The following is a 25,680-nucleotide window of genomic DNA, read 5'->3' as shown; positions in this document are numbered from 1 at the left end:
TTAGTTGGGTAATTGAACAAATGAAAAAAAAGTGTTTTATGAGGTACTATATAAGTACAAATGTACAACGAACGATCTCACTACTTTAATTTAAAAGTTTAAGGGGGCGCATAAAGCAAAATAACCAATCTTCTATTATATGATACGTGTAATATGCAAGACCAAATCTAAAAAATAAAATATATATCAAACTAGATGATATTATGTTCAACGATTCTGTTTAATCAAAAACATAAAATATTAAAATTTACTCGATAAAAAAAAATCACCAAGTTAGCTCTAATTTTCACACTTTTACGTTTTCTACTTGACATGGTAATACTTATTACTTATGATTTTTTTTTCATAAACAATTATATTAAAACATTTGCAAGATATTTGTCAGAGCATTTTGTGTAATTACTTTTAGTTTTGGTTTTATCTGCGATAAACCACTTTTATCGTGACAAAATCAAACGTTTATCTCGAGAAAAAAAGAGCGCCAAAAGTGGTTACTTTTTAATTATTTATCTGTTGCTCGTTTATTATATTTTTATGTATGCTGTGTCTATAATAATTGTCTAACATAGATACCTACTGCTAATATCTGTATATGTTGGACTTTGATGAACCAATATACAAAAATAAATAAACACTGACTACGTCGGGGGCAACAGCTTGTACAGTATCAGCGGAAGCGCTGAGCTTATCAGAGCGTGAGGTGAGTGAGGACTGCGGCCGCTCAGACTCCTGACACACATCTCTAACCTCCACGAGACTATACTCTAGCCTCTCTGTCTAAACTCATACGTTGACCCCATAATCATTCATTTATATCTAATAACCAGAGGTAGACTTTAACTAGATGTAGTTTGATGATGAGATTGTAGTTTGATCTATTGACCACATCATTATGTGGTTCGAGATCAATGATAAGAAATCGTTTCTCGATATGGGCATCTAAACGCGCGGTTTTTTCATGAAACGATAATAATTATTTGATCATATCGTAAAGTAGTTACATTAATCATTAGTAAAGGCGCCGCTAGCGCTGTAGGTATTTATGTGTGAAGATGGCGGCCGCTAAATATTTTATGGACTGCCTATATTTTATATACGATCTGGCCAAATGCGGATGGAATCGTGAAACAATGACGATTTGACGATCTGGTCAAACTATGTTGGCCACCAAATGCGACCATTTCGTGAAATGATCAATCATTTCATGAAATGAGGAAATCTACGATATGGCCACGACATAATATACTTGATATTATCGTAATTCGTAGGTGTTTCGAAACAACTACGTATAACCACGGTTTACTAAATCCTAACTACGTATATTAACTACTTTATACCTTCACTGACTGCAACATAAGCTACTAAAATACACAATTTTAGCATTAAACTCAAACTGTGCAATAAATCAAACGTTAAACCGCCGTTAGAAAAAGTTGCCTTTATTAACTTAAACGTTGAATACCTAATTAGCGTTCAAGAGCTGTCGTTTTCATTTCGAATGTAAAAAAAATGTATAATACAGCAGTTATCGCGGTCGGTGTGGCGAGTGTCGAGGTGTCGAGGTGGCGACTTGCGACACATTTGCATAATTATTGTCGCGTCCAGCGCCGCCCACGCGATCTCACCTAGCGCCTGCTTTACATAGGTGACTATACTAGAGGTGTAAAACTAGTTTTCTTACTCCAAGCGTAGCAAATCGAATGGACTACTAAAAAGTAAAAACCGGCGTTTCTCCGCTAATACACAGAGGCATATGCTGTAGTGGACTACTAATCACGAATACGGATTTAATATTTTAATATATTTATTATATTTTAAGATTTAAAAATTTTAATGTTTATTGTTCTTAAAAGTGTATTAGGTATAAGTGAAAATTTGTAAAAGTATTTGTTAAGGTATTTGTGATTAAACGTATTTTCTTTCTTTCTTTCTTTCTATATTTGACTTATACGGGTTGACGTAAAAATGAATAAATATTTTTTCATGAATTTCGTATAAAGAGTAAATATATTAATTATTGTACAAAACCCCCTTAAATATCTGAAAACTCAGCGAAACAATTTTATGTTTTGAAATACTTCATGTTAAAATAATTGAGGAACAAAAAATAGTGAACATAATAATATCCAAACAATTGCAGCAGACAGAGACTTAATGATCGATCGTTTTATGTAAGTAATGGTTGCTCGTGTCAGCGTGTAATTACTGCACTTTGTTGTGAAAGCGGTGAACAGCGCTCTCCGCGATCGTGGGCCGGCGCGCTACGCATAGACAGGTGCGTACTGCGTAGGCGTGCTACGAACTGCGAGTTGTAGCGGCTGCGTAGTCAAATATAGTCATGGGGAAGATTGCGTACCTTAATTATTATTATGACACATTGTATTACCACAGATGATAATATAATACTATACTAGGTTACCATTTTCTTTTCTATTATTATTTTATTTATTTATTAATATTATTTACAATGTACAGGTGAATTAATGCGATAAGTAAAAGTACCTAATACATAATATTAACATTACAAATTATAAGAAAATCGAAATGACCAATAAATAGTTTTTTAACTTTTTTGAATGTACTGAATTCAAATAAATATATAATAATATAGGTATATACCATAGATTTATACTATAGAGTACAACTGCTATGTAAAGTTTTTCTGAATTAAATGCGTAACTGGCAGCTTTCAGATTAAGATTCTTGTAGAGCAGGCTCCAAGGAGATGTTCGTTTACAAAAATAGCGGACCTAAATCTGACTTCTGATATATATTGTATAGATCCCCGACATCCTATAGACAGATGTTGCCAACCAGTTTTGTGGTCCCCCTCTCCCCACCCCGGTAATTAAATATGGCATACAAAGATAAAAATAAAAATTTCCAAAACATGCCGTGTGGGGTATCAAATGAAAGAGCTTATTGAGTAGATCACGAATATATAGCATACTATAACATTTCGTACACTTTCTCTAAGATTTTTTAGAAAATTTAGGAAAATGCTCCATTTTTGAGTTAACTTTAAACCACTATAGATTGAAAACTCATGAATATATTTTTTAAATTATTATTTTAAATAATTAACAATAGTCCATTCTTTACGATTCAATAGTTCATAATATAATAATATAAGTGAGCTATATGTATGTGGTGGATTTGATGACCCCACAAAATGTTTTAAATTGCAAGGCGCAACTTTCACTGAATTCAAGCTGATTCAAGAATGTTCTGCCATATTTTTTATTCTGTCAAACACAACGACAGTGCAGGGATAATTATTCTAAGACCTGACACCGATATTTTTGTATTAGGCCTTTATTTCCGGCATAAACTTGAAAATATACTCGCCATATTTGAATGCTCCCCTCACTCCCCTATGCAACTATTTCACTGTACGAACCGATCGCAGGTTTTGTTTATAAATTTAAAAATAACTTTTTAAATTTATAAACAAAACCTGCGATCGTTTTCGAAACATCGTCGTCAGGTGTAGTTTGAACGCTGTAATATAAAATAGTTTCCCAGGTAATGCAATAAATAATAGCTCATTTTATTATGAAAATATTTAATTCGTCTCTTATAATAACCAATTTGAATATTTACATCTTATTTACATTTATAGTAATACTGCGAGCGCGCGAGCGGCGCCGCAGCATCATTGGCTCATCAAAAAGCGATTTTGTGTGATATTTTGTGTAAAATGTCGTTCAAAACGTTTCGTTGTTTGTTTAAGAGTGTAAGAACGGTTTCAGAAGTTATTTATTCATACAATTCACAAGAAATATGAAGAAATGCTAAATTGTACTATAGTTTAAATTACAATTCAAATTTTTGTCAAATACAATAATTATACAGATACAGCCGAAAGGCAGCGTTTATAAGCAAAAAGTAACTAAAAACAATGGAACATATTCAGATAAAAATAAATTTAAAATCCGCACGAACTTGCTACAGAAAACGCATTATTATTTCAAACTTAACAGGAAAGAGTTATCACAAAGATTAATCATTACGAACACGCGTAGAGTCACATCGCACGCTATCGCCCTATTGAACGTAGATTGTTCATTATCTGACGGAATACACGAGAACCACGACCGGAAGTAAAGAGAGAAGTGTGCAGGGGAAAGTCCTCTTGGAGGGGCTGGAGAGGGCACTGGCGTGGCACTCGGCCTCGTCCACGTGCAGCGCCAGCAGCGGCAGCCAGCGCGCGCCGCTTGTGCACTTGCTGGCGCCGGCCGCCGCCCGCGCGCCGCGGCTGTCCCCGCCCACCTGCTTGCCATTACCAGCCTCATTAATATAACACGGGATAATGTCATAAATTTATAAATATAAAAGAGCAAGGTTACTTTTATAATATTATTTTAAGGAAAATATTGTCCGAGTATAATACCTCCGTAGTCCAACGTCGCAGCCAACCTCCCACCCAAGACGAGGAACATCCGCATCGAAGGGGATTCCCGGAGAGAGACAAACCACCTGGTTAAAACTTAATATTTGATATTCATATACAATTTTAAAATCTTTAAGATTTATTTAATGTTAATGAAACATTAAAAGTTATTTGCCTTTCTATTGTTTTACTTTTTTACATTATATAGTATTCCTTAATTCATTTTGATGTACAGACATATAACCATAATATAATTATAAGTACAATTACCTGGTAACAGTCTCGTAGCGTATCGGTTCCAGCCCGTATGGTTCGGATAAAGCACAGCTGGACTAAAAGTGGTAAGCTGGTTATCGCTAAAGTCGAGCGCGAGGTGCGGCACGCGCGCGAGCGGCGCGGCCAGCCCGGCCGGCAGCGCCGCCAGCCCCGAGCCGCTCAGCCGCAGCGCCAGCGCCCGCTGCCTGCCCAGCCCCGCCAGCGCGCCCGCCGCCACGCGCCGCAGGGCGCGCCCGTGAACCTCCACCGACCGCAGCTTCGGGACTGCCACTTCCAACAGTTGCTTGTCCAGCGTTCCGTCTTGTATGAACAGATTTAACGCCTCCAAGTGTGGAACGGCAGAAACTATTTCGGCGATAGGCAAATTACGACCCGGAATCACGGGGGATTCGAGACTCAATGACCTCAGGGAGACCAACGGTCGAAACGCTTTAGGCTCTATCGCTTCTAAATATCGCAGACCGTACATTCGTAGATGTAGAAGATGAGACAAACTTTCGTAAGCGCTTATCTGTATCCGTACTACGGGATTGCGCGATACGTCTAAGGAAATCAATCGAGGCAATCCTGCCCACATCGCCGGTCTCAAGGACGTGAACTTATTGGCGGAGATGTCGAGCGCTCGCAAATTAAACAGATGACGCACGTCAGTTTCCCCGTACGATGCGATATAATTGTTACTTAAATTTATTTCAGTGAGATAATTGAGCGGCAGTTGAGGTATACTCTTCAAACCGATACCGGTCAGGAAAAGCCGGCGAAGCCGTGGCGCGTTGTGAAAGAGTTCCTTGAAGTTAGTTTTGATCGCGTTGTAAGAAAGGTCGAGCCGACGCAGCTGTGGTAGACCGGCAAAAGTGTTATCCGAGAGTACGGTCAAGGCGTTGCGGGCTAGATTGAGTTCGTGTAAAAAGGCAGTCTCGTGGAACATCGCGACGTCGAGATACTCGATTCTGTTTCCCGGCAGCTCGAGCCGCCGCAGAGTGAAGCCCACTTGAGATAGCGCGCTGCTCGGAAACAGAGCGAGCTGATTTTCTCCCAAGTCTAAGTACTCAAGGAGAGTGTTCTTAAAGATGTCGCGAGGCAGGGCTCGTAGAACGTTGCTATTAAGTTTTAAATGACGTAGTTGTTGTAAATTGTGGAATTGTTCTACGAGTAATTGCGAAATGCTGTTATGGGATAGATCCAAAACTTGTAAAGAATTCATTTCGAAGAAAGCTCGACGGCGTAGCGCACTAATACTATTATTTTGAAGATGCAATATATCCAGTTTTATTAAAGATGAAAAAGTGTAGCTTTCGATATGCATTATTCTATTGTGTGAGAGAAATAATTGTTTAACGTGCGCCCCTAAGGCATCAAAAAAATTTCTAGGAATACTTTCTAACAAGTTATGAGATAAATCAAGAACACGAATGTGTGCGTCACGTCCACCTATTAAGGAAGCGATACGGTTGTAACTAGCATTTACGGAAAGCTGCGCATCATCAGCGGACACATTGAGGAAGTAGCGCGTGGAGAACTCGACCAGCTCGTTATTCTGCAGCTCCAGCGCCTGCAGTCGCGGCAGCGCGCTGAATGCGCCCTCGGCGACCAACTCCATGCCGTTTGCCGCCAAACTTAAATAAACCAAGTTCGGTAAATTTGCAAAGCTCGATTCGCTTGCATTGTGTATGCGGTTGTAAGATAAATCGACACTTTGTAGATCCGCTAAATTAACGAGAAACTCCGGATTCACTCTACTTATAAAATTGTACGACAGTCTTAACTCTCTTAATTTATAAAAGCCGCTCACTTCCGTCACTTCGCTCGGGAATTCAATTATTTTGTTAAAATCTAAATTAAGATATTCTAACGACGGAAAGTTCTGAAAATCCGCAGACGAAAAGTAATGAATGTTATTATTATCTAATTTCAACCATTTCAAAGTTTCCAAGCCGGATCCGGCAGGGAAATCTCCATTGAAAAATGTGGAAGACAATTCTAGGACTTTTAAGTCGGTGAGATTGGCGAATACGACTTTTTCGACGTGGTACAAGTCGTTAAAGCTGAGGATGAGCTCTCGCAAAGGTAGCGGCGGGAAGGAGCCGGTGGGCAGCTGCGAGAGGCGGTTGGCGCGCAGGCTGAGCGTGGCCAGCGCGTCCGCCCACGGCCCGAACGCGTCGGCGCTCACCTGTGAGATCGCGTTGTAGCTCAGATCTAGGAACACTATTGACGCGGAAGTCATATTTTGTAACGCACTCGGGAACTTTGACAAAAAGTTGCCGCTGATTAACAAAGAGTGCAAATTCGGTGGCAAATACTCGATATCTTCCAAATCATTGTAAGCGACAGAAAAATATCGCAATCGTCCCAATTCCTGGATATTTGGCGGAAGTTTTGCAATCTTGTTATGATCCAGCTCTAGGCGTTCTAAGCTGTGCTTCAAAGCGTGCACCATAGCGTTCGATAAATCACTAATATTATTATAAGACATTGACAACTTTTCCAATCGTCCAAATTCTAAAGCTAACGGAGGCACAGCTGTGAACTCGTTCAAGTCCAAAATTAATTGTTTTAGTTGATAGCCGTGTTTAAAGTCAAAGTTAGAGCTGTCGGTGAGTTCGTTGTGGCTGAGGTCTAGAGAGTCGATCTTTGGGCGTTCAGTCGAACAGGAGTGATTTGAAAGCGGCCGAAGGAGGTTATTGCGCAGGTGCAGGTGGCGCAGTCGCGAAAGCGAAGCGAGCGCTTCGCAGGGCGTGGCCGACAGCAAGTTATCAGAAAGTCTCAGAAGAACGATACTCGGTGGTAGAGAGCGCGCCTCTAGTTCCCTCAGGCGGTTCCCATCCAGCTCCAGTTGCACCAGCTGTCTCAGAGACGAGAGCGCGTTCTCTCGAATGACGCATATTTGATTGTTACTGAGCGATAAACTGCTCAGAGAATCCGACAACCCTCCCCAGTCTATATCCGAATCTAGGTCACTTATGAAGTTGCTGAAAAAATTTAAATAAAAATGTAAGGTATGCTATTTTTGAAATCTCACTTTAATAACAAGAATACAATCGAAAATAGGAAAAAAATAGAAATGGTGTTAATCACTTACTCGACTTACTTTTGTAAATTGAGCCAGTTCAATACTCTCAAATGTTTAAGCGCCTCAATAGGTATATCCGTAAACTCGTTGTATCCTAGATCTAACGATGCAAGCGTGGTAACCATGGGCCTACAAATGAATTACAATTTTGTTATCTTATTAACAATGAGAATGTCGTTGAATACATAGAAGTATTCGTCACTTACGTAAAGACGTTAGACTCGAGGTGGTGCAGCCGCGCGGCGACCAGCACGAGCGTGCGCAGCGCGCGCGCGTCCAGCGCCGCCTCGCCCAGCGCGCCCAGTCGCGCCGACCACAGCGACACGTGTGCCGCGCCGTCCTCTACAATACATCCTTTGAATTCAATGTGCTGCACCCTATCTCAGCTCTAGATAAGGCTTCAATAACAACTTTATATTAAGTAAAGAATAAGTAGGTATACAGAGATAAATGCATAGATAATATTTGTTTGAATGAGAATACCGGTATCGGGAAACCTGTAGAAGGGCACGAGGTCGCAGGCGAAGTGGTCAGCGCGACACACACAGAGCGCGTTGGCGGCGCAGGCCCGTGGCGCGCCGACCGCGCGTAGCAGCGCCGCCACTAGCGCCACCACGCTCCATGCGCCCTGCGCTACGCCCGCGCCCTGCACGTACAGATCATGCTAACTCAATGTATATAAAGAAGAGATGTTCACGTTATAATGTTTTATACGGTGACGGTAACGTCCAATATGAAATATCTATTAACGATACTAGTTTGGTGGTATCAACACTAAATCAGATTTAACGAATGTTATCCAAAAATTAAAAAAAAATACTATTTTGGTATATGTACCGTGTAAAATAAACATATGTATTTAGTAAACAGTTGTTATTAACCGACTTCAAAAAAAGGAGGAGGTTATCAATTCGGCCAGTATGTTTTTTATATGTATGTACACCGATTACGCCGAGGTTTGTGAACCGATTTACGTGATTCTTTTTTTGTTTGATACGGAATGGTTTCGAATTGGTCCCATAAAAATTTAGTTCGGGTAGGCCCAGTAGTTTTTATTTTATGAGCATTTTTGTCTGATCTCGATGACTTAATTGAAAATCTAGCAAGTAACTTTGATGCACTTCCCGGTTACCTATTGAGCTGAAATTTTGTATACGTATGTAAATTGGTAAACGATGAAAAATTATCATGACATGATTGAATCCGAAGGTGGCCGAAGCTAATTTGATGATGGAATCGGAATTGGAACTCAGTAATTAATTGACTCAACTTTATCGAGTTTGATTCGTGTTGAAAAAATACACTAAAAAAGTATTAAATAAAAATAACTACGTTAAAAATAACCGACTTCAAAAACGGAAAATTAAAAAATAAAAAAGATTTGATATTATGAATTACTAAAAATTATTTAGATGTGTTATTTTTATTTTAATATTACTAACAGACACTTCAACTTTATTGATGCACTAACTACATACCTATTAACTTTTTACGAGATTTTTGAGAAATTATAATCACAGAACAGTAAAAATATAATTGTTTTTACTGTTCTGTGATTATAATAGAGATTATGGAGTTCCGATACAAATCATTATAGAGATGTTTATTAGACAAGGGATAAAAAGGGTAGGTACCTACACGCTTACGTTGCGGCTAAATAACCGAGCTACATGCAAATTCGCTACAACAGCGCTCGTACCTCGCATTATATTCATCGCGACATTCGCATGTTAATTTATAACATTTTCATCATAGAACGTTGTCTGCTAAATTACACATTTCTACTCGAAATTCAAATGCGATAATCCTAGCCGCACGCCGCACGCCTGTGCGCGACAAAAATGACGTTATTTTTCTCAATTACCGCTTTTACATTTGGCTAAATGAAATTACTTATTATTTCATTGCAAAAACAACAAAAGCTTCTCATAATATATAAAACAGACTTTGTGCAAAAGTAAGACTGCTTACTATTTAGTATTTACGCATACATAAGGTACTTGCAGACAAGTACCCCGGAGGATGTCCTCAGGCCCGAGACGAACAATTAACTTGTATCGCTCTACGATAAGCCCTTCCTCCTTTAACCTCTTTCCTCGTTTCCCAGCCTTCGTCCCAACGCAACGGCCGCAAACTTTCGCGAATATCGCTGTCGCTGTAGGCCGCGGGCAATCTCATGATACACTTTGTCAATAATTGTCCCCCGGCTAAATATTTTTTAACAAGAACATTTATATATGTATATGTCGCAGTCGGATTGTATAATCCGCCGTATTAAATTACGGCTAGCTGTTTTAATATGCCGAAAATTCGTCTTTTTCCAAAATTTTACAAAAAGACGGTCGCGAGCCGACGGAGCCCCACTTCGTGGGGCCTATTTCTGTGTAGTTTTAAAAAACACGAACCTAACCTAATCCAAACCAAAAATTTCTGATTACGAATTTTCGGCATATTACAAAATGCCGACCGTTTGTAAACGGCGAAATATTACAATTTGCCTGCGACATATATTATACACACTCCTAAAGCGCGTCACACACGGTGAAGATACTATAATATTTTATGTTAAGATTCTCTAATGTAAAACGTTATAGTATCTTAAGGTATCCGGTATCAGCGTTCTGACCATCATTTTTCTTTTTGTCATTGCGTACTATAAGACCCCTTTTTTTTTTTTTTTTTTCTTCCATCTTCCAAAGATACCCACGGCCCCCGGGGAAGGAGCCGTGGGTTATGTCGGATTCTTACCGACTAAAACCCCACTGTGTTCCGTCGAGCCGCTTTAATGATGGGGCCGCGGGTATTTGTTGGAATTCTTCCGCGACACTAACTACACTAAAACGTTATAGTATCTTAAGGTATCCGGTATCAGCGTTCTGACCATCATTTTTCTTTTTGTCATTGCGTACTATAAAGACCCCTGTAGAACCGCCATCCTGTTACAAATGACCCGAAATTGTGGGTAGACTGGGTAGACTTTAGGGCATGGAAATTATTGCAGCTCCTCTATATATTCTGACCGATGGGCTTAGTTGGTAGCGACCAGACCCCGCCTTCGTCTTATTATGTACGTGTATATATCTGTCAACTGTGGTCTTATATTGACTCGACATGCATGCATTCAGAGTAGAAGTCGTGTTTTGTATTTTCTATCTGTCTGTATTTAACAGACGACGTAGGTATCTATTCTAATATTATAAAGAGGATAGGTTTGTATGTATGTATGGTTTTCACGCATAAACTACTAGACCGATTTTGATGAAATTTGGCACAGATAATCTTTAGACCCTGAGAAAGAACATAGGCTACCTTTTATTGCGAAATATGTACCACGGGCGAAGCCGGGGCGGACCGCTAATTGATGATAAAAAAATATCAAAAGTATGAAGGCGATGAAAAAAAATCGATAAAAGTTAATTCAATTAAAAATAGCCATGACCACTTTTCGATAGGCAAGCAATTATAGGCATATTTGTTTATAAAAAATACGTCTCATCTGGTTATCAGATCGGTGAAGGACGATCTCCCACGGGCTCTTATACCAATTAGAACGCAATTAGCCATTAATTCTTATAAAATCTAAGAAAACTCTACCATAGGAACAGACGGCTCTATGATTAAAACTTAACACAATATGATCGTTTTTATTTAATAACTCTACAAGGCTCTACAGTCAAAAGTCTACACAATTACACGTATGTACTAGTTAATTACATGTATTTTTAAATTTTGTGTTTGTAAAGAACCTATTAATTTTATTCATTGAATTGATAATATCATAACAGAGCTATAGACAATTTTAAAAATACATAGTTATGTATACCTATATTGCAACATAATTGCAATTAATAAGCGTTATTTGACTAGGTTTTAAGTATCTTTTGATGCGCTTTCCGCGGAATCCTTTAAAAGCTGAAGCTCTTAACAGCCCAGCGCGCCACAAACAAGCGAATATGTAAATATTTTGAAAGCATTACATGAGTGGAGAGCGCTGTGCAACGCGCCTTGCATAATTCATGGCTAGACGAATGCGCGACATCAATAAACATTCCTATGTATTTCGGTGTTCGGTCATAAGTTACCAATGTTCTCTGTGAACATTTATATTTAAATAGATACATACGTCTTAAAAATAAAAAGAAAAAAAAAGCACGGCGGATGGCGGACCGCGGACGGTGGGCGACAAGTAATCACTGCAGCCGTGCAATTAGCTGCGGGTAATTAGCGCAGCAGCCCGAGTGCTGTGTGCTGCAGTTACACCTTTGCGATATTATGTTGTTGATCTCTCATTCATGTTCATCCTTTTTGTTGGAACGTGTCGTTTTGTATTCAATTACATCTAAATCGAAATTACTTTTTTGTTTTTAATTACGATTCAATCGATATAATTTCAGTTATTTCAGTATTCACGTTAAAAAAATGATACCCACTTGCTATCTTATTGCGTTTTTTTATCATATACCTAGGTAGAGAAATATTTAATAAAAAATAAACGAAATTAGTTAACTACAAAGCTTTTGGAATAATTAAAAAAAAACATTGATCAATTACAAATTTCTTACCATTTTATTAGATAATAAATAGATGAATAAGTAGTTACTTATTTACTTTTCACTAACTTGACAAACTCGCACAACTTATGACCGCGTAGACTCAAAGCTCGCGATCGGTTAGAACACACACGTCTTACACTACCGACATCTGCACGAAAACTGAACTGAGAACCAGAGTCCAGACTAGCGACGACAGCATTTAAACCGCGGACTGGTCAGCCTTAGCCCCTAATGTACTTGGGATTTTAATGATACTCTTATCATTATATAAACCATGTCTGATCGACGCCTTTTGTATACAGCGCCTTGCGCTATTTTGTTTATTTATTATCTTTTTCTAATCATTCATCATGTGTCCAGTGTCTTATTGATTGAAAATATTTCATTGGATACTTTCATAAATCTTCAGAAAGTTTGAAGTCAGAGGAGTAACGTAACGGCACCAGTCTTGTACAGATTAAGGAAAAAATTGAAGTTTTTTGCAAATTTCTCGTAGGTTTTTTAACTTTATTGGATATTGTTTAGTTATACCTTTAGTTCAATGTTAGTTTAACGTAACCAATGTTAGAAAAAAGATAACAATGCATAAATAAAGAAGTTATTTATAAATTAAAAAACCACTTTTTTGCACCAGTGTTGGACAGTGAAAAATCTAATGATGGACACCCAGTTTTGGACAACATCCAGTTATGAACACCCATTTATGGACTGTACCTAATGTTGTTTCTCCAGTTATTTACACTTGGAGAAGACTTATAGTTATCAATAGAATCTTGAAAATGATGATTGGAATACAATAAACCGGGGATGCATTTATGAAAAATAGTACTTAATAATTATTTTGCATACTTATAATATTTAAAACAGTTTTAATTTCCATTATCTAGGCAAAAATTGGACAAATGCATCGTTAAATACGAGTCATGTCCGTTAAGGAACACCAATATTGTTTATTTTTTCTCAATAAGTCAGGGATGAAAAATTTAACTAAAAAAGTACTGCCATTCCATCCATTTTGGGACTTATTCTTCTTCGTTATATCACTCTAGTCAGAGCGAACATGGTCAACATGAGGTTTGAGGGGGGGGGGGGGTAGATGTTACCCGCTTCACGATGATCCACCATATCTCTCTGTTTCCTGGCATTCCACTACACTCGTGAAGTGAATCGCCAATCTGAATCCGCCAGCAGCCTTAATCTGATCGGTCCATCGATATGGATTCCAAATTGTAGCACCCTCGTGCTACAATGGATTCCAAATTGTAGCACGAGGCAAAAAGCTTTTTTTAAACTGTTGTCAAGATTGTGTGGATGAAATTTAAGCATGTATGCTATATGGTGGTGGAATTTAGCAGCAGACAGCGATCCAAACAGTTCATCAGAGAACTCTCTATGATAGATGCGTTACAATACGCATAAGTATGCGACTTCTCTACGCAATGATAGAGAATGAAGCCGAGAACGAGTCGCACAGCACATAATGACCCATTGTTCTAAAATATATTCTTCATGTTTAGATAGATATTATGTTGTTGGACCCATTAGTGTAATTTTAACAAAAAATATCAATGTCCATTATAGGAACCAAAGCAAATCCAGTCATGGACAATTGTTGTACTATATTGGAACCCTTTGTTTGAAATGGTTGTGATAGGTATATTATTAATCAGAAAGAAAAGACAATACAGAGAAGCGCGTGTAAATAATAACTTTAAAAAAAGTTTATTTTCGACATATGTCCATAAATGGATATATCCATAGAATTAAATCCAGTTATGGACACTGAAGAATTTTATTTAAACAACATAACCTATCATGATACTAAATCGTGTAATATTTCGTACACTTAACTACTATAAATAAAAGTAATATCAAATTTTGCTGACATTTATACAAAAATTCTTATAACTAAAATTGTGTCCTCACTTCCTTAAGGATTTCCTTAGTAAAAATGGATTTCTTCGAAACGAGTCGCAGCAACTAAACATAACGTTCTGCCATCTTCAAACATTTTGGCCGAATAAGATGAAGTGTCGTATTTTGATAGCTTATGAACCAAACTTTTATTTTAAGTATTGCCAAATTATATAACGTTAATTTTGGTCTTAATATTTAAATTTAATATTTATTTTGTCCATTACTGGATGCTTGTCCACCACTGGTGCCGTTACCTTAAGTAATTAATGAAATTATAGATAACATAATTTTAGTAGTTAGTCCCACGTGCTTCTTATAATGAACTAGCTGTTCCCCGCGGCTCCTAGGTTGGTCTTAGCGTGATGATACATAGCCTATAACCTTCCTCGATAACACCGAAAGAACTTTTCTAATAATTTAATGATTAGGGTGTCGCACTTCGCAGTAGAAAGCCAGCATTAAATTATTTATATGCGTCATCTATGAAAGTTTGGATGTTTCACCCAAGCCTCACCCAGATTGTTTCCAATATTTAGGCACAATACCTACGTGTAGCTCAGTTTCGTATTTTGAAAATAGATGGCGTTCTATCGTGAATGAAATTATACTGGGCATTATCGTAACGCGGCCTACAAAATATTATTATCAATTTAAGTTGGGTCTTGGTTATCTCTAAAATAACCATGAAAACAGGTGCAATGTAATATTGACCATAATCTATACTAATATTATAAAGCTGAAGAGTTTGTTTGTTTGTTTGTTTGAACGCGCTAATCTCGGGAACTACTGGTCCGATTTGAAAAATTCTTTCGGTGTTAGATAGTTCATTTATCGAGGAAGGCTATAGGCTATATTATAATATCATCACGCTAAGACCAACAGGAGCTGAGCCACGCGGGTGAAACCACGGGGCTCAGCTAGTATATAATATTATTGTGGTATTGAAATGTCAAAAATATTAAAAATATCCATTTTTGTTAACAAAATATAATTAAAACGAAATAGTATCTTAGTATAATATAACTTATCCATTCCGTAGTTTGAAACCAGTTTTGGTTCAGATATGAAATGTGAGTAGGTACAACCACAAATACAACTTTACTTTAAAAGATAAAAAAATCGGTTGTAAGTATTGTGTATTATATATCAATACTAATTTCTATAATTATTAATTAATCTAATTATTAATCTAATTAATTAATCTAATTAATAATTATTATTCTAAATATGTAATGCAGGTCTACTTATGTTATCCATAATCCAAGTAAATAAATTAATAATTACATATTTACATTTTAACCTTTTTAATAGCGTTAATATTATTAAGCACAGTTGTTGAAATGAAATATGTACCTAGGTAATATTAGGTTTTTATTTTTTGCAAATGCGATATCCATAGAAATCTAAATAACAAGACACTAGAACTGCTATAATTTCATAATAATTAGTATGAAAACCACTGTCGCCAAAATCAACACATTTAAACCGTTAGCTAAACAGTACACACAAGTAAACCTTTTATTGGACAGCTTCATTTTAGTGAAAACTAACTTAAATCACAGAATACATAATAGTAGCTGTGATAGTAGCTAAACGCTACAGAACGGACACTCTCCGCCTCCCGCCAAAATTAAACTTACCTCACCCCACGCGATCGTGATGCGCGTCACACACGGTGAAGATACTATAATATTTTATCTTAAGATACTGTTATATTTTATATTACAGTATCTTAACGCATCCGGTATCAGCGTTCGGACCATCATTTTTCTTTTTGTCATTGCGTACTAAGACTCCTGTAGAACCGCCATCCTGTTACAAATGACCCACAAAATTTCGCGTCATTTGTAACAGGATGGCGGTTCTACAGGGGTCTTACAAAAAGAAAAATGATGGTCCGAACGCTGATACCGGATGCGTTAAGATACTGTAATATAAAATAATTTGGAAAATCCAAAAGTGCACGCCTCATAATTTTTTTTTAATAAATATTTATTAATTATTATTTTTGTTTATTTAATAACAATTAAACCACATCGAATCAGACCCTGAAAAATGAAAGGGTTCTATAATCTATTCCTGAGCATACTCAAGCGTAAGAGAAATAATTTGGAAAATCCAAAAGTGCACGCCTCATAATTTTTTTTTAATAAATATTTATTAATTATTATTTTTGTTTATTTAATAACAATTAAACCACATCGAATCAGACCCTGAAAAATGAAAGGGTTCTATTCCTGAGCATACTCAAGCGTAAGAGAAAAAAAAAGACTCGATTAGTAAAGTATTTCGGTCGCTATCGTGTTAACAAGAAAAAGGATCCGCACATACAGACACAGGGACGTCCAAGACAGAACTTTTTTAAACTGTTTTTTAACTAGTTTAAATAACAAAAATGACATCAAAAATATCATGAACGTTAAAAATAGTGTTTTTTCTTAATATGTGTGTGTATGTATTATCTTACAAGTGCAATGTATGATACATAAAGACATTTTAAGTTTGAAAAATCAGATGTTTTGCGCGAAGTGACAGTAGTACCCACCTCAACGCTTCGCTTATGAGGCGTGCAAAAAAAAGACTCGATTAGTAAAGTATTTCGGTCGCTATCGTGTTAACAAGAAAAAGGATCCGCACATACAGACACACGGACGTCCAAGACAGAACTTTTTTAAACTGTTTTTTAACTAGTTTAAATAACAAAAATGACATCAAAAATATCATGAACGTTAAAAATAGTGTTTTTTCTTAATATGTGTGTGTATGTATTATCTTACAAGTGCAATGTATGATACATAAAGACATTTTAAGTTTGAAAAATCAGATGTTTTGCGCGAAGTGACAGTAGTACCCACCTCAACGCTTCGCTTATGAGGCGTGCAATATAACAGTATCTTAAGATAAAATATTATAGTATCTTCACCGTGTGTGACGCGCTTTAAGCTGGGTCCACATTTGTAGCATCTTGACGTATCACGATCAGTCGTATCGTATCGAGTATTTGTATCATAAATATGGACGCTCGTTTGTCCATGTCGTATTATAAAGGCGTATCTTGAAAAAAAACGCGTCCATACTTATCAAATGCTGTATCATGTCAGTGTATCGGCGGCAATGGACGCTCCAGTTTTCATCCGATCCTGGGGATCGGATGTCAGGAAAAGATATGGGATCTTTTCCTGATACGCGTTTCTTTCAGTGTACCTTCCCCTCTCGTACGGTTCTGTTACTCTAAAACTGTAACTCTTCCTCCAGCTCGTCCCAAGCATCTTTCTACAACACTTTGTTGAACTAATTCTTGTGCTTGGGAACCCATAAAACTTATTTTGTTTTATAGGCGTCGATTAGTTTTATAAACGCTTTCGTTATCCCAGCTCATCTTCAATGTTTACTCCTCTTTCACAAACCACGAAATGGCGGGAACACAGGCAATGATCGCGTATCAATTGCATTCACGTCCAAACTTGATCGATACGATGTGTATCCTCTTTGATGATCGCGGAAAACCCGACACACGATGGTTCGGTGTATCACGTATATCGTATCGTAATACAGTATCAAAATACGTCCATACCACCGATCGTGATACGCGTATCATATACGAGGTATATCATGATACACGGTTAGTGCGGATCGGGCCGTATCAGATACGGCGTGTATCATCAACGGGTATCATCTTGCGTCCAAACTAGCGATCATGATACGCGCCGAGGCCACGCAACGGAGATACGCATAGAGATCTAGAGAGATGCCAATCGCTTGCGCTGAGTACGAAACCGTGTCTCATTACAAATTTACGCACACAACTGCAGTAAACAAAATAAAAACAATACTTCGCGTTGTGTTCGTGTCATCACACAAAAATTTGAGAGCGACTATTCGTTCGCACACTAGATTGTAACTTTGTAAGTGACGTGCCCACTAGCACTACAGCCGCAAGATATGCGTTTATGATAGGGATTGCTTGTCGATAAAATGAGAAACGTTAAAATTAAAAAAAAATTTAGGCAATACAGTAACTAGGTAGTAATGGACACCTTGATGGTAACATTCATGGTGATGAAGTCCATAAAGCATTGCCTATTGACTTATTGTAAAGTAAAATAAGTATGAAATAAGTGACTTCTTTTTTTAATCCATGTAACTAACTACTTATAATACTATAAAATAATTACTATAAAATTATTGCTCGAGTATCTATCAAATAATAATAATACAATCAGATATTAAGCTAATAGTTATACATTATGATATAAAAATAAGGTAGTAAGGTAGTAAAATTCCGAATCTTATCGACATGGACACACTCGACCCGCATCCTTAACTTACGACCGCAAGCAGCGGCCGTACTACACGATCGAATGCTTTAGTATGTTCATTATACACTGCGGTATTCGAACTCCGCGTTTGAATAGAGTCACGTACAGAAGAAGCATTGTAAACTATTTACATCATACATTACACATTTAGATCAGAAACCAAGAAATCACTCTACGTAATATTGTTTTTGAAATTTTAGTAAGAAAATCGTATAATTTTCAGTACTTACCGATGGTATGTGATTCCATTTGACAAGTTGCTGGTTCCACTTCGGTTTTTACAAACTTTAACGGAACAACACGGCATTGTCAAATAATACCCGGCCGACGGTCGAACGTCAACTGAATGCAACAAACAGCATGTGTTCTTTTTTTGGGCATATTGCTGCGACACCGGCCCCGCCCCCTAACCATATCTCCCTTTAGTTTCTGTGCACTGTGGAGATACGATACACCGAAATGCTACAAATGTGGACCCAGCTTAAAATGCATGCCAACCATTTAATTTGCAGTCTCTACAGTTTGACTGTCAAAACGATAATTTTGTATGGAGTGTCCGGGGTGTGCTTAAATATTAAATTCAGCTTTTAATATGTATCCCAACGTACGATTTTACGGTTTATCTTAGAATAACATCCCTATTTACATGAGACGTTTTGCTTTTTTCTTTGTGCTCCAATATGAAATAATTGGGCTTTTCTACAACAGAGTGTTAATTTAATGGATATTATATATAATTACTTTAAACCTAAACGTAAAGAAATAAGGTTGAAAGGAGAATGACCAAAAATGTATGGAGCTTGGTCCAAATGTCCACCACTAACGAGACCTATGTAATAAAATAGTCTACTAAATACTGATTCATTATAACCAGACCGCAATCAAAAATATGCTGTCGGTTAAAAGTTATGACTGAGTGAGAATTCATATTTTTTTACCTTTTTATGCGAAAAATATCGTAAAAATCATTCTGTCCATTGGACATTTTGAACTAATCTACACATGTCGTGTCATACCGCTTGGTGTCCCATGTTAGGTTCTCGCTGAAATAGACTTTGTTCAAAGGCCCGGAAGAAATAAAACGCAAGAATGCTTAGCAACACAATAGTTTTATTCGTGTCTAATTAAAACACATGATTAAATTATCTCAACCATCATCAACAATAATATTGTCTAGATTCGCAGCTGGAAGTTCAGCCAAAAGTTCTTAAATATGCTCAGCGGTTCCCGGGTAGTTATCCAGAAACTGTTCAATTAACTGATAATTCCTTCTTCGTAACAATGAATGATTGCAACAAACACAGTTTCTTCTTTCCACTTGCTTTTAAATAAAAACAATCAGCAAAAACAGAAAGTCCGAAGTGATATAGCCTAGGTCGCAAGTAAAGAATCAGAAAAAGTCCAGTAAACGATATTACAATAGCCAAAGTCGCAATGAATTAAACATAAGAATTCGCACAGTACGTAAAGAAAGCAAGCAGACGAATGACGAATACACGGTGTTGTGGGTACAAATATTAATATTTTTCATATGGTCGTAACTTTTTACTGACAGCTTATTTTTTTTTGTGCTAAACTGAAAGTTACTCTATATTTAGTGGACTAAGTCAACAGGTCTCGTTATGCCGTTAGTAGGTACACCTACGCATTCGCGTGCGGCAGCGAATCTCTGCGAAACTACTGCGTAGCGACATATCTGCGGAACGTTAGTACACAGCAATTTTTTCGCAACTTTTTCGCAATGAGCCTGTGTAATGGCCATTTCGCAGTTCCTTGCGAAACAATACTGACAAGAACGCAACTATTTCATCTATCTATGTGCTAGAGTGAGACATATCAAATGCGAAATCCTGCCACACTACTGACAGATTTTTCGTTGTATCGCTGCCGCACGCGAATGCGTCGGTGTACTAACCGCGTTAGTGGTGGATATTTGGACCACTTTTGTTCATTCTCCTTTGTGTTTAACGTGATAATAAGAACCAAGAAGCTTATAATTAGATATAAGCTTCTTGATAAGAACGGTCGAATGAGACATTCATTGTTATTTAGATTTCTATGGTGACACTCTAGACTACAAGCCCGCATAGGACAAAAATATGGGTCAAATGAACCACCATGGGACATATTTAGAACGATAGCAGAGCAAAAAATAATAAGATTCATCACTATGCCGTCACTTGTAAGCTGTCCAACTGAGTGCAGATGAGAATTGAAAAGTACAGGTAGACTCGGTAAATTTTGGTCATATATTTTTGTACGGCATTCTTAACCATCGATAGATCCATTAAAAATAATAAGAAACCGCTCAGTGCCGTACAAAAATGGTGGTCCACCAAGTCGGAATTTTTATTTAATTTCCGAGAGTTACCGGGGGTAAATTTGGTCATTTGACCATGTACGGCATCTGTGTCATACTATTTCTATACTGCTTTTAATCCATTATTCCGCAACGCCGTACAAAAATCATGGGGACAAGGGGAAAAAATCGAGAGTTGTAATCCCCTCTCTTTCCCCACTCCAGGGGGTCATTTGACACAACACGAAATAAATTTATTTTTAAAGTATTTTATGCATAGATAATATTTTTTCATGTGCCGTACATTTTCGTTGGTTCAAAGGGGAAAAATCTGAAAAAGAAAAAAATCCAGGTAACGGCACCAGTGGTGGACAAGCATCCAGTAATGGACAAAATAAATATTAAATTTAAATATTAAGACCAAAATTAACGTTATATAATTTGGCAATACTTAAAATAAAAGTTTGGTTCATAAGCTATCAAAATACGACATTTCATCTTATTCGGTCAAAATGTTTGAAGATGGCAGAACGTTATGTTTAGTTGCTGCGACTCGTTTCGAAGAAATTCGTTTTTACTAAGAAAATCCTTAAGGAAGTGAGGACACAATTTTGGTTATAAGAATTTTTGTATAAATGTCAGCAAAATCTTATATTACTTTTATTTATAGTAGTTAAGTGTACGAAATATTACACGATTTAGTATCTTGATAGGTTATGTTGTTTAAATAAAATTCATCAGTGTCCATAACTGGATTTAATTCTATGGATATATCCATTTATGGACATATGTCGAAAATAAACTTTTTTTAAAGGTATTAATTACATGCGCTTTTCTGTATTGTCTTTTCTTTCTGATTAATAATATACCTATCACGACCATTTCAAACAAAGGGTTCCAATATTGAACAACAATTGTCCATGACTGGATTTGCTTTGGTTCCTATAATGGACATTGATATTTTTTGTTAAAATTACACTAATGGGTCCAACAACATAATATCTATCTAAACATGAAGAATATATTTTAGAACAATGGGTCATTATGTGCTGTGCGACTCGTTCTCGGCTTCATTCTCTATCACTGCGTAGAAAAGTCGCATACTTATGCGTATTGTAACGCATCTATCATAGAGAGTTCTCTGATGAACTGTTTGGATCGCTGTCTGCTGCTAAATTTCACCACCATATAGCACACACGCTTAAATTTCATCCACACCATCTTGACAACAGTTTAAAAAAAGCTTTTTGCCTCGTGCTACAATTTGGAATCCATATCGATGGACCGATCAGATTAAGGCTGCTGGCGGATTCAGATTGGCGATTCACTTCACGAGTGTAGCGGAATGCCAGGAAACAGAGAGATATGGCGGAACATCGTGAAGCGGGTAACATCTACCCCCCTAGAGTGATATGACGAAGAAGAAGTCCCAAAATGGATGGAATGGCAGTAATTTTTTTAGTTATATTTTTCATCCCTGAATTATTGAGAAAAAAAAACCATATTGGTGTTTCTTAACGGACATAACTCGTATTTAACGATGAATTGTCCAATTTTTGCATAGAAAATGGAAATTAAGACTGTTTTAAATATTATAAGTATGCAAAATAATTAATAAGTACTATTTTTTATAAATACATCCCCGATTTATTGTATTCCAATCATCATTTTCAAGATTCTATTGATAACTATAAGTCTTCTCCAAGTGTAAATAACTGGAGAAACGACATTAGGTAGTCCATAAATGGGTGTTCATAACTGGGTCCAAAACTGGGTGTCCATCATTAGATTTTTCACTGTCCAACACTGGTGCAAAAAAGTGGTTTTTTAATTTATAAATAACTTAATTATTTATGCATTGTAATCTTTTTTCTAACATTGGTTACGTTAAACTAACATTGAACTAAAGGTATAACTAAACAATATCCAATAAAGTTAAAAAACCTACGAGAAATTTGTAAAAAACTTCAATTTTTTCCTTAATCTGTACAAGACTGGTGCCGTTACGTTATAACGAAATATTTGCTTTATATTTTTATAATAAAATATAACTAAATATACATTAATATTAAGAAGCTCGAGGTGGTTAATTATCACCTTGGAAAGTCGGAGTCAGGTGGAATGGACTCCGTTAAATTGATGAACTAATAAAAAAGCTATGAACGAAAAGATGTGAATTATATGCAATCAGTCCATGAATACAGGTAAAGTCACAAGCAAATGCTAGTAATATATACATATTCAAAATGTACAAGTAAAGCGCTTTCAAATGATACCAAACACTGCATATTTATCTTAACTTTATTTTTTTACTCTGTATGTTTTGTCCGCTAGAGGGCGCCACATTAGATTTTGTGAAACCCCATATAGCCTTTAGCTAGCTGGTCGTTGGTTATCCAGTGAACAATTCAGACGCCTCTAATGATATGTCATTTGTCGAATTCTGATAAGTAGTTTAGAAGTTACGAGGGAATAGATGAACATACATACATGACCTGTAAACAACCATAACCCTCCTTTTGCTTTGCCGTAGTTGGATAAAAATATGTTAATGCCGTACTGTATCAAATGGCCTTAGAGCACTCTTAAAATTGTAGCTTTCGTCGCTTTCATCAGCCTAAAAGATGTTGTCTGCACAAAAATGTACGGCATCGTTTTTTCCTAATTTATCTATGTTAATACTATTTAAAACAACGGATAAAGTGTAGAAAACTATTATATTTCATTAATCTACGATGTTTAAACTTTAACAAAATTTCTGGTTTTGCATTTCTCTATAACTTTTTTTAGAACGGTTTCTTTTGAACGGCAATACTATACAACAATTGAATTTTACAATATCATGTTAAAAAAAAAGTTCCCGTACAGGGTCAAATGACCTTACAGCTCTTTATATCAAGAATTCGATGAAATTAAGATGATTATTGGTATACATTTAAAAGAACAATTATTTTTTGACGGCATTGCTTTTAATAGTACTTTTGAGTGCTAGATAATGTTTTGGAACCGAAGCCGTACTTAGTCAAATGACCCTCTGGAGTGGGGAAAGAGAGGGGATTGCATCTCTCGATTTTTTCCCCTTGTCTCCATGATTTTTGTACGGCGTTGCGGAATAATGGATTAAAAGCAGTATAAGCAATAGTATGACACAGATGCCGTACATGGTCAAATGACCAAATTTACCCCCGGTAACTCTCGGAAATTAAATAAAAATTCCGACTTGGTGGACCACCATTTTTGTACGGCACTGAGCGGTTTCTTATTATTTTTAATGGATCTATCGATGGTTAAGAATGCCGTACAAAAATATATGACCAAAATTTACCGAGTCTACCTGTACTTTTCAATTCTCATCTGCACTCAGTTGGACAGCTTACAAGTGACGGCATAGTGATGAATCTTATTATTTTTTGCTCTGCTATCGTTCTAAATATGTCCCATGGTGGTTCATTTGACCCATATTTTTGTCCTATGCGGGCTTGTAGTCTACTCGTAATATCCTATTCACCTAGGATGATTCCTGTGACACTTCATCGTGTTCCGAATTACGTATTTTATGTTTAAAACGCCAAAATAATTTTAGTGCATACCTAATATTTTTATTTTATGGCGGCATTATTACCAAAAATATAAAAATGAAACATCTTAAGCTTATAAATCAAAAACAGTATTGTTTAGTTTAATATATAATGACAAATAAATGAAAATAACACAAAAATATAATACCTACGCAATTCGTGTACATGAAATGGATCGTTGAAAAATCATAGAGTTGGAAAATCATATAATCGGCGACGGCGCGGCGCCCATCTTGTGCTCGTTTGTCAATCGAGTCAATCGTCTGTACGAGTGCGTCAGCCTTGTATACAAGTTGCATTTTTATATTGATACTTTACGTGGTATTCTGTTATTGTTACTAATAATTGTTATTGTTGACTTTTTGTTGCTGTTGTTTGCTAAGTTTCCTTAGTTAATTGTTGGCGAAATGCCGAAAAAACTAATTTTGGTACTTTATTCAAATCGATTTCATTTACATAATATAAAATATTATCGAATAACGGAAACAATTGATATGATTTTAGTAAAGACATCTCTACACGTGTCAAAAATCGATGTGTCGAATCATCTTAGACAGTGCGCGCACGAGCAACTTTGTCTCCGCAACTATTTTGTCTCGGCAACTATTTTGTCTCTCCACCCATGGGCTAGTATGAAAGTGCGCGCACGTAGCGACGCAACTCCCCATACAAATTGATGGGAGAGACAAAATAGTTGCGGAGACAAAGTTGCTCGTGCGCGCTAGCTCTTAGGTGGAAAGGACTATAATATTATAAATGCGAAAGTAACTCTGTCTGTCTGTTACTCAATCACGCCTAAACTACTGAACCAATTTGCATGAAATTTGGTATGGAGATATTTTGATACCCGAGAAAGGACATAGGCTACCTTTTAATGCAAAATATGTACCACGGGCGAAGCCGGGGCGGACCTCTAGTATTCTATAATTTTAATCCAAGAAGCTTATATTTAATACACTGGAGATTGCACTATGACCATTAAATTGTAACAAGAAAATATGACGTTGAATGACGCCTGTATGTTTTTGGAAAAGAGCGTTATTACTTATTTCTAAAAAAAAAAAACTTACTGATGAAATTTTGTGGAAGAATTTCCGCAATGGGAAATACTGAAACACACAATGTTTACACACATACGTCTCGAGAGCAACTGAACAGCGACGAACGCATTGGTGGCGTGAGTCACCTGAGTGGCGACAAGTTCACGCGCGCTTACGACTACTAAGTGTCTTGTTATTTAGATTTCTATGGTGATATCAAACGTAGTATTTATTA

At 36.8% G+C, this 25,680-nt stretch overlaps 1 protein-coding gene across 1 annotated transcript; it reads right to left on the bottom strand.

Annotated features, from left to right (window-relative positions):
* Positions 1 to 3,580: 3,580 nt before the first annotated feature.
* LOC149906201 (uncharacterized) lies at positions 3,581 to 25,592 on the bottom strand (the record flags this gene model as incomplete). The annotated part of the gene is made up of 7 exons (XM_090104394.1): positions 3,581 to 4,272; positions 4,394 to 4,479; positions 4,664 to 7,638; positions 7,758 to 7,868; positions 7,946 to 8,081; positions 8,223 to 8,385; positions 25,476 to 25,592. Coding segments are annotated over 7 exons (3,792 nt in total), but the record flags the coding sequence as incomplete, so codon positions are not given.
* Between the last annotated feature and the right edge of the window lie 88 nt (positions 25,593 to 25,680).

This window comes from Colias eurytheme, chromosome 8 (genome assembly GCF_061535395.1).
Source record: "Colias eurytheme isolate Ceu_HAF_F1 chromosome 8, ilColEury1 Martin Lab GWU primary, whole genome shotgun sequence".
Lineage (NCBI taxonomy): Eukaryota > Metazoa > Arthropoda > Insecta > Lepidoptera > Pieridae > Colias > Colias eurytheme.
The sequence above is the reverse complement of the archived record's forward strand: the minus strand, read 5'-3'. Positions and strand labels throughout refer to the sequence as shown.